Source organism: Rhinatrema bivittatum, chromosome 8, assembly GCF_901001135.1.
Source record: "Rhinatrema bivittatum chromosome 8, aRhiBiv1.1, whole genome shotgun sequence".
Classification (NCBI taxonomy): domain Eukaryota; kingdom Metazoa; phylum Chordata; class Amphibia; order Gymnophiona; family Rhinatrematidae; genus Rhinatrema; species Rhinatrema bivittatum.
Genome location: NC_042622.1, coordinates 145,158,047 through 145,176,811, shown reverse-complemented (window position 1 = coordinate 145,176,811; position 18,765 = coordinate 145,158,047). Strand labels below are relative to the sequence as shown.

The 18,765-nt window shown below is 44.0% G+C and overlaps 1 protein-coding gene across 2 annotated transcripts in view; it reads left to right on the top strand.

Annotated features, from left to right (window-relative positions):
- CDC42BPG (CDC42 binding protein kinase gamma) overlaps positions 1 to 18,765 on the top strand; it is a 217,607-nt gene that overhangs the window by 150,414 nt on the left and 48,428 nt on the right. For both annotated transcript variants that reach the window (XM_029611052.1, XM_029611053.1), the window contains exons 25-26: positions 183 to 322; positions 2,364 to 2,445. In XM_029611052.1, coding sequence (XP_029466912.1) covers positions 183 to 322; positions 2,364 to 2,445 — 222 coding nt within the window. The remainder of the gene's footprint in view (positions 1 to 182; positions 323 to 2,363; positions 2,446 to 18,765) is intronic.

Sequence of the window (18,765 nt, the reverse complement as noted above, 5' to 3'; positions counted from 1 at the left end):
ATCTCCTCCTACCCTGTGCCCCCTTCCCCAACCTTGCAGAATCCTACACTGGAAGAGTGTCCCTTTATCCACGTTCCCCCATCTGGCAAAATCCTGTGTTGGGATTGGACAGTCCCATCTCTCCTGGCTCTCTTTGGGACTTTGCCATCTGGCTGACCCATTTGACCCTTGTCATCACACAGGTGCCAAAACCAGCAGGAGTGAAGAAGGGCTGGCAGAGGGTCTTGGCTGTGATCAGTGACTTCAAGCTGTTTTTGTACGACACCCAGGAGGGGAAGAGCTCCCAGGGCAGCACAGCTGTGATGCAGGTGGTGGATATAAGGTACGCTTCTCTGGCAGCTCTCCCTGATGTGTAGGAAGCGCCCACCCTGACTATCTCTCTGACTCTGTTCTTCCCCAGCTCCCATTTTCCCGTTGCCTGCGACCTTGCTGGTGACTCTTATGCAGCAACCAATGACCGATTATACCTCCTGACTGAATCATTGCTGCAACACAGTGGGCTCCTCTATCGCTAAGCCTCTGCTCACCAGGAATGGGCAAGCTCCAGGGCTCATGGACACCAGTCTGCTCCAGTTTTAAGCATATCCCTAATTTGCATGAGAGAGGTCTGCATGCACACTGCTTCAATTGTATATGTCATGCATATTCATTAGAAATGTGCTTAAAACCTGAGCAGACTGGAGGTTGCCTAACCTCATTGCTCATGCTCTGAATACTTTTACTATGGTGGCATCAGCTCTGGCTTACTCTCAGAATGCTCCTTTTCTTTTAGTTGGGGTTCTGTGTTCTGGTTCATTATCTGGAACTTAATATGTCCCATCAGAGGTTCCGGACTTTGAGCTGGAACCTTCACAAATCCTGCAAAAGGGAATCTGAGAACCCTACAAAAGGCTGCTTTCTTCTTTCCCATTTAAGAGTGATCTTGATAAGGACTTTAAAAGCACTGCCAAAAAAATAAAATAACTAATAACAGGCTGGCCTGGAGGCTCAGTGGAAATGGCGTGAGCTACTGTGTGGAAGGATCTGGGTTGGATACCTGGACCTGGTTTCAATCCCTGGGCTGGCCAGGGGGCCTAGGGATGCTGCAAAGGGAACCTTTACAGCCTCTAGTTGGGAGGGAGTCTATCACTCAGTGGCAACAAACATAGGGTGCACGTATATTGAATTCCAGAAGGAGCCCCTGGCCAAAGACTTATCACTGCAGTAGCTGGGCTAATGGAGGAGGTGAGGTTATGAAGTGGGAAAGGGAAAACACCACCAAATTAGTTGCGAATGAAGGCTCATGCCATTATAGACAGACAGAAGTTTGTTCCAATTGAACTGGAAGCTGAAAGGAGCATAAAGAAACTGTCTGGTCTAGAACAACCCCAATATTGTTAAAGTGGAGTGGAGGAGTAGCCCAGTGGTTAGAGCAGTGGGCTATGAACCAGGGAAACCAGAGTTTAAATCCCACTGCTGCTCCTTGTGACCTTTGGCAAGTTGCTTTACCCTCTATTGTCTTAGTACTAACAATAGATTGTAAGCCTTCTTGGAATAGGGATATATCTACAGTACCTGGATGTAATCTGCTTTGAAGTGCCAAAAAGCAGAATATAAATAAGAATGGCATATAAAAAAGAATATTTTCCAAGATGACACCAGTGGGGAAGGAGCGAGTGAGAATTGCTCCTGCCCCCAGATGACAGGGGCAAGGTCAGGTCGGCGCCATTTTGAAAAATGGCATTGACCGGGCCTGGTGCTAGGGGGGCTGCAGGACCACCTTCTAATCTTAAAGATATGGAGGATGCAGGAGGGGGTGTTTGGGGGGGTGCTTTCTGAACTTAAATGACCTTTTTAGATATATTTGGGGGGAGGAAGGGGAGGGGTACCCCCATTGATTATTTGTATACCTTTGGAGGAAAAGGGGGTGCCCAGGAGGGGGGGGGCACTATACCCCAACAACAATTTATATTTTAACTTTGAGGAGTCAGGGCTGCCACTTTCTCAGTCGGCCACAATAAAATATTAACATTAAATTTCCTATTAATGACCTTCTTTGCATGCATTTGCATTACTCATGCATGCAAATTTCATGCAAAGCAGGTCATTGTAACAGGGGAGGGAACTTGGGCAGGGCCATGCAAATTATGTATATTGGACAATATTACCACAATAGTACTCTATCACACAATATATGCTGTTTAACGCACTGCCCAGTTAGATTGTAAGCCCTCTGAGGATAGAGAAATACCTATAGTATCTGAATGTAATCTGCTTTGAAGTGCTGAAAGGCAAAATATAAATCAAATAAATAAAGGCTTAGAGGTTTTTAATAGCTGTCAATCAGTGTTACTGATAGAGATGCTGGTGTGCTCTCTTCCCAGGGATCAGCAGTTCTCTGTCAGCTCTGTACTAGCCTCTGACGTCATTCATGCCAATGCAAAAGATGTCCCATGCATATTTAGGGTGAGTTGGTTCTTATTCCATGGCAGAGAAAGGTTTTTCAGCCATGGCTTCTTCATACGTCGCACTGAGTGTTAAATAACATGCCTACAGTTTAACTAGTAAAATGGAGTAAATACAAACTGGGAGTCAAAGATAGCACCTAAGTTGGAGTGGGGGTGGATTTCATCTGTATGCGGGTTTTTTGTTTTGTTTTGGGTTTTTATAGGAAAATCTTTTTTAAACAGCCCACATAGGCTAAAATCTGCAGGTAGTTTTTACCTGCAAAGCTATCCAGCTAACTATCCGGGTGGTGCTGCTGAATATCTCACTTAAGTTAGCCGTAGATGATACACAAATCAAACTTATAACTCATATCTGAACATAAGATCTATCAGGTATCTGATGCCCTTCAATATGTCAATATTTCATTAACCTCTGCTGAAAATCTAATTATAAATTATTTTGAGTTGATCATTTGGTATCTTCTTTTTGTATTTCTAGTTATTAGAATGTGAGAATCTTCACAGCATTTTCTGTTTTTTTGGGGTTTTTTTTATGGATTATGTTGGAACATCTACAATAGTTTAGATAATATACACATTGTTAGATAATATACACATTGTTAGAAAATGTATTCTACCCGCTATAAAATATCAACCCTATCTTTCATAAAGAGGAAGAAGTGATGAAGATGAGAAGAGTAATGGAATCCCTAGGGGATGGAAATAAAGAAATAGAGTAACCTAAATTAACTTTAGGTGCAATATTTCTGCTTGGTGGTAACCTGCATGGAGCGGCAGTTATTACTATAAGCAACTTTCTGGGCAGACTGGATGGACCATGTGGTCTTTTTTGGCCAGCATTTATTATATTACTGTCTTTTCTTTTAATTTTCTGGATGATTGGTAGAATTTTAAAGTGAAACAATGCAGATGCTTTTGCTACTATACTAACTCCCAAATAAATTTTAAGATAACTTAGCATCCTTGTCTTTTAGATTTTAATTGCTGCTATCTCCAGCTGAGTTATTGCACTACATAAAAAGATAAATTGATCAGGAGTTAATCTAGGGAGAGAGATGTTTGAAAAAATTCTGAAACAACTCATGCAGGGCCTCCATATCATGAGACTACTGTTCATTTTTTTATTGTTTCTAATCTATCCAGAATCCTCTTTAATGCTATCTTTAACAGAATTTTTTATTTTATTTTATTTTTTTCATTTTAGCATCCCTGGATAACAGAGCATCTGCTAATTACCATGCTCATAACGTCTTTGTCTAAGGTATTTCCATTTGAGAGATTTACCAGGAAAGGAGAAATGTTCTGCTCTGGCTGCAAAAAAAACTTTAAACCCTGATAAAGACTAAATAGTCTTTAATAGCTTTCTCTACTGTCTTCTAAGGGGGAGAGATTTAAGTCTCCAAGAACTCTCTCAGGGTTCATGAACTAGACTGAAAGGCACTGAAATGGGAGTGTGGTGAGAAATAAAACTGGCTAAAATATCACAGGAGCCATCACATTTAGAAAGATCAACAGAAGAAATTTAGTAGTCTGTCGTGCTGTAGGACTTGGATCTGGCAGAAAAACACATATAATCCTAGTTAAAGGAAAGCTGTGCCTCCATATGCCATGTAGACTAAACTGGCTTATCGGTTTCAAAGATTCGGGAGGCATAGTGTTGGCAGTGTTAGATTTACAGGATCTGTCCAACAGCAGGTTTAGACAAGTGTTCTGTCCCCTCCAAGCAAAATTAAATGCGTTGAAAAGTTAGATAAACAATGTGATCACACACAGTCCCATTATTTTTTTTTTTTTACTATATTTGGGGTGTATGCATTAAACAGCACAACTTTTTAAAAATTGTTTTTAGAAGTAAATCGTACCTTGGAGAATTTACATATTGACCTTCAGGGTCTGAAAGAGTAGATATCACTGTACGTGGGAAAGATTTATGCATACAAATACCCGCCACATAAACACACATACACACGGATTTCAGAATAAAATTCCCATGCTTTCTTTCCTCTTCTTACCCCAGCCCTTTCCCCAACGCTACCCAGTTTTGGCATGGGCAAAAGTATGCATGCTGTCAACTAGTATATCTACTTTTTGCTGTGTTCATAGGAGATGAAAAACCCATTTTTCCATGGACCAGCAGGATGAACAGTCCCACATATGGGTAACATCACATGGCACCATGTACTAGAGATGTGCATTTGTTTGTCACGAATTAGGCAATTTCAATGAAATTGCCTAATTCGTAGTGGTTCAGGGGACCTGAAACACGAAAAGGATTTTCCCCGAACTTCGGGGAAAATTCGTTTTTGGGGTTAGTGTGGAGGTGGGGGGGGAGGGACAAATTTATTTAAAAAAAAAAACCACCCCAACCCTTCAAATTTACTGTATTACAACCCCCCTACACCATCCCGATCCCTCCCAAAGACTTACTAAAAGCCCTGGTGGTCCAGCGGGGTCCTGCGAGCACTCTCTCCCTCCAGGCTGTCGGGCCTGCTACGAATCAAAGTGGCGCCAATGGCCCTTTCCCCTTCCGATTTCACAGGGGCTACCTGTGCCATTGGTCGGCCTCTGTCACATGGTAGGAGCAATGGATGGCTGGCGCCATCTTGTGCTCCTACCATATGACAGGGGCCGACCAATGGCACCGGTAGCCCCTGTGACATAGTAAGGGCAAAGGCTATCGGCGCCATTTTGAATACTGGCAGCCGACAGCCCGAGTGCAGGATATGGCTCCAGGACCCCCACTGGACCACCAGGGACTTTTGGCAAGTCTTGGGGGGGGGGGAGCCATCCATTGCTCCTACCATGTGACAGGGGCCAACCAATGGCACCGGTAGCCCCTGTGACATTGTAAGGGCAAAGGGCCATCAGCGCCATTTTGATTCGTAGCAGGCCCGACGGCCCTGAGGGAGAGATCGCTCACAGGACCTCGCTGGACCACCAGGGCTTTTAGTAAGTCTTGGGTACTGATCGGGATGGTGTGGGGTTGTACTACAGTAAATTTGAAGGGTTGGGGTGGCTTTTTATATGATTCGGATTTTTTTTTTTTTATTCGTTGTTTCTGGTTCGGGTTCCAGCTTCGTTTTTGCCAAAAAACAATCCGAGGGAAAACTAGTTTTTCCACAAAGTGCCTGAACTGAAACCCGACCCTACCCAGAAAAACGGAGCTCATCTCTACCATATTCAGGGAATGTCCACTCACTGGCTTTGCACGTTTGCAGTAGGCACTGCACCAGGCAGCCCTCAGCAAAGCCCCCTAGTTGTCTTTCATCTGCAGCTATGGACACTGTTCAGTAGAAGCTCCTCACTCCACATGAGTTCCCGCAGCTTTTCTCTAAGACTTTAACTTTAAAACAAGTGCACGGGTACCCATATATGCACGTTTGGGCACACGATCAGACATACGCTAGAATTTTAACTCACATGTACGCAGACTTCTGCCCAGGGAGTACCTCCAAATCAACCATTGCGGCCGTCACCCTTCTATACTCCTCTTCTCCTGACTAACAGAAATGTGAATGCCAGGAAAGACTGGAGTGAGGTGATTAGCATCGAAGGGCACTTGCTCATCTGATGAGGAAAAGGACAGTTGTTCCACCAGAACTGCAGTTTTTTCTTCCATTCCTTTTCCTGGGTTTCCAAGTGGGGCTTGGAGGGAGTTTCAATTTGGGTGGAGACCTGTTTCACTGGTTCTAGAGAGGGAGGTGCTGGAGAATTCCCCACATCTTCCAGTGGGAAAGGGTCCTAAAAACATTTCAGCAGAGGATCTATTGCTTCCAGTTTCTGGGGGATCATAATGCCTTAAGTATTTCGACAGTTGCTCCATTTCACACCGGTGGTGCTCCTGAAGATGGTCCAGCAGAGGAGTCATCCTTTTTTTGGGCTAGAATGGGCATCTGTTCTCACACTGGAAGTTGGTGCCACACGACATGCTTCAGTTGTCAAAATTTTAGATGCCGAGTGTTCCTTAGACTTCTCCAGTGCTGCCTAGATTTGCATCAAACATTTACTCTGTGCTAAGCATTCCTACACCAAGGCACATGGCTCCAAGGATCATGGTGTTAGATCTTCGCGCCCTGCCTTCACAGACTTTGTGCCAGAGTGGCATGGCGCTGACAGGTGCTTGGCAGTTTGATTGATCAGAGCAGTCTGTCACCTTGGAGGAAGTCCTAAATGGGTGGACTCTACTTTCTTCTGCTTGAAGCATTCTTTCTTGGACCATTTCCTCTTATGCTGAGCCTCTTCGTCTAAGCCCTTACTTCTGTGATCTGCTGTGTCTCTTGTCTCCAGCCAGAGGACAAGAGCTGTGGTTCCCTCTATTTGGCACTTTGCCTCCTTTCAGTGTCATCCCTGTGGCAATGGACAGTGACCGAAGGGCCTCCATCTTGTAGGTGCAGAATCGGTATGCACTCAACATGTCTGGATTTATGCATAGGCAACATGGGCAACTACCTAGGTCGTCAAATTTTAAAAGTGCCAAATAGCCAGGCCAAAGAGGAGTCTGCTTCAGCTTGCTTTTAGGGTCATGTGCCAGCACATCTTCAAAGGGCCACTGCTGTGGGCCCCAAAATCTTAAATCTGGCCTTGGCTCTCTATGGTATCCTTACACAGTGTTTACAGATGGGGGAAATTGTGATTGGGTCTATGGCACTGATATAGCATTTGAGTCTGTGCTGGAGGTTTTCCAGCCATAGATGCAGGCCTTGACTCCATTCAAGCTGAAGATATTATAGGCTAAGTTAGTCAGAGACTTGGAGAGAACGTCAGAAGGATAATCCAAAGACGGAATTTGGGAAAAATTGGAAAAACTATTGAAAGAAAATAGAATTCTCAGCAAAGAGTTAAGTGCATATCTGTGCAGCTTGGATGCAGAAAGATTGAGGAGGCTTATGAGGCAGTGGATGTGCAATTCTTGCACTTGATCAGAAAATCCTAGGTTTTTGTGAGCTGTAGAGAGCTTTTGGCAATGTCATATGGATATCATCCTCAGCATATTGGCTGCCTGCAAGCAGGTCTCTCAGAACTGTTCTGCAAAAACTATTTTCACACAATGCTGGAGCTGTTTTCACTAACCTTGTTGAATCACAGAAACTAGGGTATGCAGCAGCCAACTGAGGGTTTGAATAAAATAAAGCTGAAGGATCCCCACTCTCTAACCTCTTCCTTACCTCAGAAAACAGGTAACAGAGTGAGAGCTGCAGACTCTGAGCAAGGCTCCTACATCTAAGCCTACTCCTTATTTAAAATTATTTATGGTGTGCCCTTTATAAACAATCAAAGCGGATAACAAAAACATTCATGGATCCACCAAGTAGACTTAGACAAATGGACAACCAGACTTGGCAACTGGTCCTGAGGAAGAGGTCCAGGTTTACTTGCAAAAAAAGGCTCAGTCAGAACATCCAGAACACAGGGAGCACATGGAGGACAGAGGCTGATATCCTGGAAGTCTCCTCCTAAGGCCAGACAGGAGTTGTGCTATCAATGCCATGGAACTTCAGCGTTGCCAATGCCGAGTGCATCTGGCATTTCTCTGCCAGCTCCTGTGTCCTCAAGATCTCCATCACATTATTGGCATAGGAAGATGTTATCCCATGTAGCTATCCCACATCAGTTACCAGAGGTAGCTAGGATTGCCAACTTTTAACTGTCAAATTTTCGAACAATTGTAGATTGTTTAATATCTTTGCTAGGGCTGGTTTTTGGGGTGGGTGAGCCAGGCGGTTGCTTGGGATGCCGTCAGCTGAGGGGCGCCCTGAGCACCATGGGGACAGAGGAGGAGAGGCCCAGCATGGTCACGGCAGATCCCATCCCACCATGATCAAAGAGGAATTGCGTGGCCATGGAGGATCCCGACACACCCACCCTGGTTGTGGTAGATTTCACCTCACAGCAGCTGAAGACAGGCCCAGCCTGGCTGTGACCATAGACTGAAATCGTGTAGATGCGGAGATCCCATCCCACTGCGGCTGAAGAGAGGGCTCGGGGGGGGGGGGGTGTTTTCACCCAGGGTGCTGTTCTCCCTAAATTCGGCTCTGATCTTCACTGATGGGGTTTATGCACATGGCGACTTTTATTGCCATTCTTCACCATTACAGAAACACAATTTGATAGCAGATAAGGACCAATCTAGTTTGCCCAGCTACTTCCTGCTACAGTGTCTTAGACCCCAGTTGATCTCTGGCTGTTTCCTTACTTCTTTGCAATTAATGATCCTCTGTACTTTTCCCGTCCTTTCTTTAATTGTTATTGTTTGTTTTTGCCTCTATTGCCTCCACTGGGAGGTTGTTCCATGCATCCACAATCCTTTCTGTGAAAAAAATATTTTCCTCTGTTATTCCTGATTCTACTACTTCAAAGCCTCATATCAGGACCACTAGTTCTCGAACTTCTTTAATCTGAAAAAGGTTTGCTTTTACCAGTCTAGGGGCCAAATTACTGGTGGGAATGTTCTTTAGGCCTCTGATTAAATAAGGACATAAAATATGCCATACAGGATCAGACTGGGATCCATCAAGCCCAGTATCCTGTCTCCAACAATGGTCACTCCAAGTCTCAAGTACCCGGCATTTGCCCAAACATTAAACAGATCCCATGCTACTAATGCTGGCAATGAGCAGTGACTATTCCCTATTGATTAAAGCAGTTTATGGACTTCTCCGCCAGGAACTTATCCAAACCATTTTTAAACCCAGCTGGGATCCATCAAGCCCAGTATCCTGTCTCCAACAATGGTCACTCCAAGTCATTAGTACCTGGCATTTGCCCAAACATTAAACAGATCCCATGCTACTAATGCTGGCAATGAGCAGTGACTATTCCCTATTGATTAAAGCAGTTTATGGACTTCTCCGCCAGGAACTTATCCAAACCATTTTTAAACCCAGCAACACTAGCTCTTCTTAACCACATCCTCTCGCAACGAATTCCAGAGCTTAATTGTGTGTTGAGTGAAGAGGAATTTTCTCTGATTTGTTTTAAATGTGCTACTTGCTAACTTCAAAGTACCCCCTAGTCTTTCTGTTATCCAAAAGAGTAAATAACCAATTCACATTTACTCGTTAAAGTCCTTTCATGATTTTATAGACCTCTGTTTTATCCCCCCTCAGCCATCTCTTCTCCAAGCTGAACAGCCCTAACCTCTTTAGCCTTTCCTCACAGGGGAGCCGTTCCATGCCTTTTATTATTTTGGTCGCCCTTCTCTGTACTCCAGTGCAACTGGAGAACTATATATATATATATATATATATATATATATATATATATATATATATATAGTTGCACTGGAGAAAATATATATATATGTGTGTTTTTTCTTTTCTTTCTTTCTTTTTTTTCTTATTTGAGATGCGGTGACCAGAATTGCACACAGTATTTCAAGGTGCGCTCTAACTATGGAACAATAGTGAGTCATTATGATATCCTTTGTTCTGCCATTCTCTTCCTAATAATTCCTAAAATTCTGTTTGCTTTTTTGACTGCCCAGCACACTGAGCCAACGATTTCAATGTAATATCAACTATGATGCCCAGATCTTTTTCCTGGGTGGTAACTCCTAAAATGAAACCTAACATTGTGTCGCTACAGCATGGGTTATGTTTCCTATATGATTCAACTTGCACTTGTACACACATTTCATCTGCCGTATCGATTGCTGGTCTACCAGTCTCACAAGGTTTCCTGCAATTTATCACAATCCACTTTTGATTTAATTACTCTGAATAATTTTGTATCTTCTGAAAATCTGAGCATTTTTCCAGATCATTTATAAATATATTTTAAAAAACAGCGGTCCAAGTACAGATCCCTGAAGCACTTCACTGTTCAAGTTTTTCCACAATGAAAATAAACCATTTAATCCTACTGTTTGTTTCCTCTCTTTTAACCAGTTTTCAATCCACAAAAGGACATCTCCTCGTATCCCATGACTTTTTAGTTTACTTAGTCTCTCATGATAATAAAAAGAAATAAATAAAATAAAATAAATAAATGATGGATTTTGTCAAATGCCTTCTGAAAATCCAAATACACCACGTCTACCTGTTCGGTCTTTATCCACATTTTTATTCACCTCTTCAAAAAATGTAGCAGATTTGTGAGGCAAGACTTCCCTTGTGTAAATCTGTTCTGGCTGTATCCCATTAAATTATGTCTGTCTATATGTTCTATGATTTTATTCTTTATAATAGTTTCCATGATTTTTCCCAGTCACTGAAGTCAGGCTCACTGGTCTATACTTTTCCCAGATCACCTCTGGAGCCCTTTTTATATATTGGGGTTACATTGGCCACTTTCCAGTCTTCAGATACAACGGATGGTTTTAATGATATGTTACAAATTACTTGTAATAGGTCTGAAATTTTATTTTTCAGTTCTTTCAGAACACTGGGGTGCATATCATTTGGTCCAGGTGATTTGCTACTCTTCAGTTTGTCAATCTGGCCTAGTACATCTTCTAGGTTTCCTGTGAATAATCTGAATAGTCACCCTTGAAAAGTGTCTCTGGAATGGGTATCTCTCCTACATCCTCCTTGGTAAACACTGAAGCAAAGAACTCATTTAGTCTTTCCACGATGGCTTTATCTTCCCTAAGTGCCCCTTTAACCCCTCGATAATATAATGATCCAGCTGATTCCCTCACATGCTTCCTGCTTTGGATATATTTAAAATTTTCATTGAGTTTTTGCCTCAATGGCCAGCTTCTTTTCAAATTCTCTTTTAGGATGTCTTATCAATGTTTTACATTTAACTTGCCAATCCTTATGCTTTTTCCTGTTTTCTTCAGATGGATCCTTCTTCCAATTTTTGAAGGAAGATCTTTTGGCTAAAATAGCCTCTTTCACCTCACCTTTTAACCATACCAGCAAGCGTTTGACCTTCCTTCCACCTTTCTTAATACATGGAATACATCTGGACTGTGCTTCTAAAATGGTATTTTTTTTTTAACAATGTCCACATCTATTGTGCACTCTTAACCTTTTGCAGCTGCATCTTTCAGTTCTTTTCTAATTATTTTTCTCATTTTATCAAAGTTTCCCTTTTGAAAGTTTAGTGCTAGAGCAGTGGATTTATTTATTGTCCCCTTCCAATAATTAATTCAAATTTGATCATGTTATGATCACTATCGCCAAGTGGTCCAACCACTGTTACCTCTCTCACTAAAAAGCCTGCGAGGGAGTCAACTGGACCATTAGAAGATCAAGGGGTAAAAGAAGCACTTAGGAATGACAAAGCCATAGCAGAGAGACTAAGTGAATTGTTTGCTTTGGTATTCACTGAGGAAGATGTAAGAGATATACCCATGTCAGATGATTCAAAGGAACTGAAACAAATCTCAGTGAACCTGGAAGATGTACTAGGGCAAATTGACAAATTAAAGAGTAGTAAACCACCTGGATCAGATGGTATACATCCCAGAATGCTGAAAGAACTGAAAAATGAAATTGTGGACCTGCTATTGGAAATTTGTAAACTATCTGTAACATCATCTATGGTACCTGAAAACTGGAGGGTGGCCAATGTAACACCAATATTTAAAAAGGTATCAATTGGTGATCCAGGAAACTACAGACCAGTGAGTCTGATGTCCCTACCAGGCAAAATGGTAGAAAATATCAGAAAGAACAAAACTGCTGAACATATAGATATGCATAGTTTAATAAGACAAAGCCAACATGAATTTAGCCAAGGGAAGTCTTGCCTCACAAATTAGCTACATTTGTTTGAGGTGTAAACATTTGGAGAAAGGTGAGCCAGTTGATATAGTGTATCTGGATTTCTAGAAAGTATTTGACAAAGTCCCTCATGAGAGACGACTTAGGAAATTAAAAAGTCATGGGAGGGATTTATTTATTTAGACATTTTTATATACCTTCATTCCATTTATAGCTCACAATTGTTTACAAAGTGACATTCATAATTGTAACTCAACAAATATTCAAAAGGGATTGGTTACAAAGGTGGTATGCAGAGGCAGGGATGATTATGGGTGAGAGTATGTATGAATAACTTTATAGGGAATGAATGGGGTAAGTATGAAGTAGAACATGAGTGGGCTGGGATAGTTTCAAGGCATAAGTTAGAGACAGGAAGGAATATGATGGTTTGGTTGCATGGGTGAAGAAAGGAATTGGATGGGGAAATACATATGAAAATAGAGATACAAGGAGGGACATAATGTTCTTGAGGGCAATTAAAATGTCATGGAAAAAAGTGTTCATATACAATGTATGATTTCTGACTGCCTGCTGTTATGTTATAGTAGATGGTATTGTTTGATAGTCATGATGGTTATAAGATGACAATTTATAACTTGATGACTAGTTTAATTAGTTATTCAGTGTATTGTACTATATTTCCTCTCATACTGGTGATTATATCTTGTATCTTACTGAATAAAAATAATTTAAAAAAAAAAAAAAAGTAATGGGCTAGGGGGCAATGTCCTATTGTGGATTGCCAACTAGTTAAAAGATAGAAAACAGAGAGTTGGTAAAGGAGAGGTGAATAGTGGAGTGCCCCAGGGATCTGTTATGTGGTCCTCTCACATTTAATGGAACTGCCATTCAAACCAATCAATGGCTACATCCATACAGCTAGTTGTTTCTGATGACCAAAATAGACTGGGAAAGTCTGAAAACAATTGTATGATGATTAAGTGGAACGATTTGCTATTAAAAAGTAGATACCTCATGCATTGAGTTTCTTTGACTGCTGGTAACCCTAGAAATGTGAAATAGTTTTGTTTAAAGATACCCTTTGGTGTGAGACTCTCTTTAGTCCCAAGGCATGGTGTTACGCTTGGGCTCCGGTCAGGAGGCGTGAACACCACCCAGCAGGGTGGCTCCAGGTGGAGAGAGACAGGAAGCTAGAAACAGTGTCTGGTTCCAGGCTGGGTCAATGCAGGCAGCAATAAGCAGTGTCTAGTTCAGGCTGGGTCAGAGCAGGCGGCAAGGAGCAGAGTCTAAGTTCAGGCTGGGTCGGGGCAGGCGGCAATGAGCAGAGTCCAAGTTCAGGCTGGGTCAGGGCAGGCGGCAATGAGCAGAGAGTCTAAGTTCAGGCTGGGTCAGGGCACAGTAAGCAGGGCAAGGCAGGTCAGAAGCCCCGTAGGCCACACACACACAGAAGGCCCGTAGGCCACACACCATAAGCGGGGCAAGGCAGGTCAGAAGGCCCGTAGGCTCCACACACACAGACAGAAGGCCCGTAGGCCACACACCATAAGCAGGGCAGGGCAGGTCAGAAGGCCCGTAGGCCACACACACACAGAAGGCCCGTAGGCCACACACCATAGTCGGGGCAGGTCAGAAGGCCCGTAGGCCACACACACACAGAAGGCCCGTAGGCCACACACCATAGTCGGGGCAAGCAGGTCAGAAGGCCCATAGGCCACACATACACAGAAGGCCCGTAGGCCACACACCGTAAGCAGAGCAGGCAGGTCAGAAGGCCCGTAGGCCAGGTGAGAACAGCGAGGAAGGAGGCCCGAAGGCCAGGCAAGGCAAGGAAAGGCCCAAAGGCCACGCAGGGCAAGGCAAGGAAAGGCCCGAAGGCCGCACAAGGCTAGAGCAGGGAGCCCAGGTGAGCTCGATGCCGAAGCACCGAGGCAACTGTCAGGCAGGGTTATAAGGACACACCCAGAGCACAGAGTGGACAGATAAGATGGACTGGGCCTGTCCGGAAAGCCAGCACTAGAGGGACCCCTGGTGGTGAGGCGGTTGCACTGCAGCCAAAACTGTAACAGTACCCCCTCCTCAAGGCCTCCCCCTCCTCCTGGGTCCCATCTTAGCAGGGGGTACTTAAAGATGAGATCTGGCCCCTCCGAGGGCAACAACAGCTGGAGCAATTCAACAGGCTCAGATGGCTGAGTTAGAAAGTCTGTTAGCGGTACCGGTTTGAGCCCCTCCGGGGGTGGCCGCAGGACCGGTTTAGCAGGCCCTTCTCGGGGTAGTGCAGCAGGTTCGGGCCCCTCTCGGGATGAAACAGCAGGCTGGAACACCTCTCCGGGCGTTGTAGCAGGATCGGACCCCTCTCGGGGCGATGAAGCAGGCTTGGCCCCCTCCTGGGGCGATGCAGCAGGCTTGGCCCCCTCCTGGGGCGATGCAGCAGGCTTGGCCCCCTCTTGGGGCGAGGCAGCAGGCTTGGCCCCCTCTTGGGGCGAGGCAGCAGGCTTGCCCCCCCCCCTGGGGTGATGCAGCAGGCTCAGATGGCAGAGCAGCAAGGTTTGAAGCAGTGCACATAGAAGACTCAAGTAGCACTGCTGTGGGCTTGATACCTCGAGCCACAATCTGAGGCTCCTTATTTTGTTTCTGGAGGAGCAGTTTAGAGAAGGCACAGGCAGTTCTAGGACGTCTAGGGAATGTGCTCGTTAGTGTCTCAACAGCAGCTGTGGGAAGCAGAGCCCTGCTAGAGTTAATCAACTCTCTCCGTTTGAGAGAAACCTGTTCCTGAGGCTCTAGCACTGGTGTCACAGAAGCCTTCTTGGCCAGGTAAGTCCTGGGTTTTTCTATCCACAAACTGCCAGCAAAAATGTCTGTTTTAGTTGAGCCAGAAACAGAATACTGGTTAGGAGAGCTGATAGCTTTTTTTAATGGCACAGCTGGTCCTAGAGCAGAACACCGGGGGCAGGGTTTGCCTGGTGGTAACAAACACGGAAGACAGGAGCATTTCCACCACCCTGGTTTAGGAGCCAGACAGTTGAAACATTCCTGATAGACAGAGACATTTTTCTTGTTGCAATTATTGCATGACCAGTGTTCCTGACCAACAAGTTCACAGGCTAGACAGTTCTGATAGCTTGGATAATTCAAAGTCTGACAGGAATTGCAGGTATAAAACTTTAAAGAAGGAGGCATCTTGAATTAGTGAAAAATTGACTCACCGGCAGGACACAGACCTATCTCTTCCCCTGGAAATTTGATGGCTTCGGCATACTGTTATGCTTGGGCTCCGGTCAGGAGGCGTGAACACCACCCAGCAGGGTGGCTCCAGGTGGAGAGAGACAGGAAGCTAGAAACAGTGTCTGGTTCCAGGCTGGGTCAATGCAGGCAGCAATAAGCAGTGTCTAGTTCAGGCTGGGTCAGAGCAGGCGGCAAGGAGCAGAGTCTAAGTTCAGGCTGGGTCAGGGCACAGTAAGCAGGGCAAGGCAGGTCAGAAGCCCCGTAGGCCACACACACACAGAAGGCCCGTAGGCCACACACCATAAGCGGGGCAAGGCAGGTCAGAAGGCCCGTAGGCTCCACACACACAGACAGAAGGCCCGTAGGCCACACACCATAAGCAGAGCAGGGCAGGTCAGAAGGCCCGTAGGCCACACACACACAGAAGGCCCGTAGGCCACACACCATAAGCAGAGCAGGGCAGGTCAGAAGGCCCGTAGGCCACACACACACAGAAGGCCCGTAGGCCACACACCATAGTCAGGGCAAGCAGGTCAGAAGGCCCATAGGCCACACATACACAGAAGGCCCGTAGGCCACACACCATAAGCAGAGCAGGCAGGTCAGAAGGCCCGTAGGCCAGGTGAGAACAGTGAGGAAGGAGGCCCGAAGGCCGCACAGGGCAAGGCAAGGAAAGGCCCGAAGGCCACGCAAGGCTAGAGCAGGGAGCCCAGGTGAGCTCGATGCCGAAGCACCGAGGCAACTGTCAGGCAGGGTTATAAGGACACACCCAGAGCACAGAGTGGACAGATAAGATGGACTGGGCCTGTCCGGAAAGCCAGCACTAGAGGGACCCCTGGTGGTGAGGCGGTTGCACTGCAGCCAAAACTGTAACACATGGGTTTAACAGATGCCATTGTGGAAGAAGTTGGGGAGCAGACAGAGGGAAAAGATGAGCATGTACATGGCCCTGCCATCAGATCAGAGCAATATGTCGAGACAACTTTTTTCAAAAAATGTATAAGGCAGTCACATGGAATCCAGTGCACACTATTGCATCTCATTACTATCTAGAAGATGACTCCTGTCAGGACAGTAGGTTCAGTCAATCAGTTCTCAAAAATATTTTGAAAACACAAGTAATTAAACTCTTACCACAATCGCCCAAATAGCAGGTTGTCTTGTGGAGAGAAGATGGAAGCAAACATCAAGTTGATAAATTTTGTAAATAAAACCAATGTTTTGCATCTTCTTCAGTGCGGCTTGCATAGAGCGCACAGTGCTTTGTTGGCTTTAGTGAATGATATTAAATTAAATTTGGATTCTGGAAAGGTCGCACTCAGTTATTTTAGATATGTGTAGCCTTTGATACAGTAAATCATATCTTTTGATTGAGCACCTTAAGGAAGTAAGCCTAGCTAATACTACTCCAAATTGGTTTATTTCTTACCTCTCTTCAAGATTGCTTCAGGTAGAATGGAATCAGCAGGTCTTTGAGCCAATTTCTTTGCCTTTTAGAGTTTCACAAGGCTCCATATTGTCACCTCTTTTATTTAATATTTTTATTTGTCTCCTTTAGCAATTCTGGTACAAGATTGTGGTTATCGTCCTTCATTTTATGCAGATAATATTTAAATTACCATTTTTATCAATTCCAAATCGGTATTGGATTTATCCTCTATTAATCAATGTCTGGATTGGGTATAGCCATGTGGTTACATGATCATGAACTGCAAGTTAATCCCTCAAAATCTGAAGCTATGTGGTTTAGTTTAAAATCCTCTGTGCCATCAATTGCTCTTGATATTGAAAGTATTCCAATTGTCAATTTTGGAGGTCCAGCTTGACTTGAGTCTTATAATGCATTTGCACATTTCTTCAATAGTGAAAAACAGGTTTGTTTTTTTACTTAAAATATATTCGAGGCTTACGCTCTCTTTTAGATTCTCCAGATTTAAAACTTTTAGTTCATGCCTTTACTACATCTAAGCTAGACTGATACAATTCATTGCTGTTAATGTTACCAAATTATCAGCTAAAGCATTTACAGTTTCTCCAAAATACTGCTGCGAGGATAATGTTAGGTCTTCATAAATTTGATCGTTACCCCAGTGGTGTATCAGTTACATTGGTTACCAGTTTCCTATCATGTTAAATTTAAAATTGTATGTTTAACTTTTCATGCCCTCCAATTTGATGTACCACTTTCTTTATCAAAACTGTTGAATTCCTATATCCCTTCACATGCACTTCGTTCTTCTCAGATGGGTCTACTCTCTCTATCCCTCCACCTTCTGTAATTCGTTTAGATTCCACGAGGGAATCTTTTTAGCTATCAGGCACCAAATCTATGGAACTCTTTATCCTCTGAAATTTATTCTGAAAGATTTTTAAAATTCAGAAAGGCAGTAAAAATGTGTTTGGTTTTTTTTTTTACTCGTGTACCAGGATTTGATTTAATCTTAGGACGTTTAAGACATTTTATTTATATTGTATCTGTCTATTTTAGCATTTTAGTGATGTTATACTGCCAGTGCCTTTGTTTTGGCTCCATTTCTTTTGTTTCTGTACAGTCTGTAGATGTGCACTGTTTTATATAAGTTAGTGTTTTTTATTTTATGTTTATGTTTTATGAATTTGATTTGTTTGTAGAATTTTATTTTGTACCACCTGGATAACATGTTTGACAATAATAAAATAAAAAATAAATTAAAAGCCCTTAGCTTGGGAGCCTCATCCTGCTTGTCCATGGAGAAAGCAAAGTTGCTTTACGTGTACCTCGCGTTTTCCATGGGTAGCAGGATGAATGGCATGGCCTTCCTTTCCATTTCCCATCTGTATGCCATTAGCTGACTGAGGGGGGGCTCTGCTGATGGCTGCTTGATTATAGTGCCTACTGCAGGGCTTTCCAAACTTTTAACCAGTGTGACCCCATTTTAGCACTTGAAAATGAACTTGACCCCAAAGAACAACCAAACCAAAATTAGCAGAGATGCTGTCCCCTTGCAGTAATCACTCCACTCATACCTCAGTCCAGCTGCCCCTCTCTCAAACCACCACTCTCTCTAGTTGATCGTGACTCAAAAACTCTCAACCTCCATCACATCAAGAGGACCACCCCTCCTCTTTCTTAACGTCCTCCCTTCCAGCATACATTTTCTCTCTACCTCTGCCCTTCCAGGTAATCCCACATCCCCCCTCTCTCACGCCTTCAGCCATGTTTGCATCCCTCAGCTGATTCTTTTGTCCCAAGCCCATTTTATAACCCCACCCCCCAATAATCCTGTCAGCTCCTCCCTCATCCCATCCTCCATTCCTTCCTTACATTCATCCCTATTACTTCTCCTTAATCTCCCAGCCTTCCCTCCTCCCTCCTCCCTCCAACCCTCTTACATCTCCCCAGCTTGAACCCCTCTAAGTCCCCCTGACCCTCAGTCAATCTT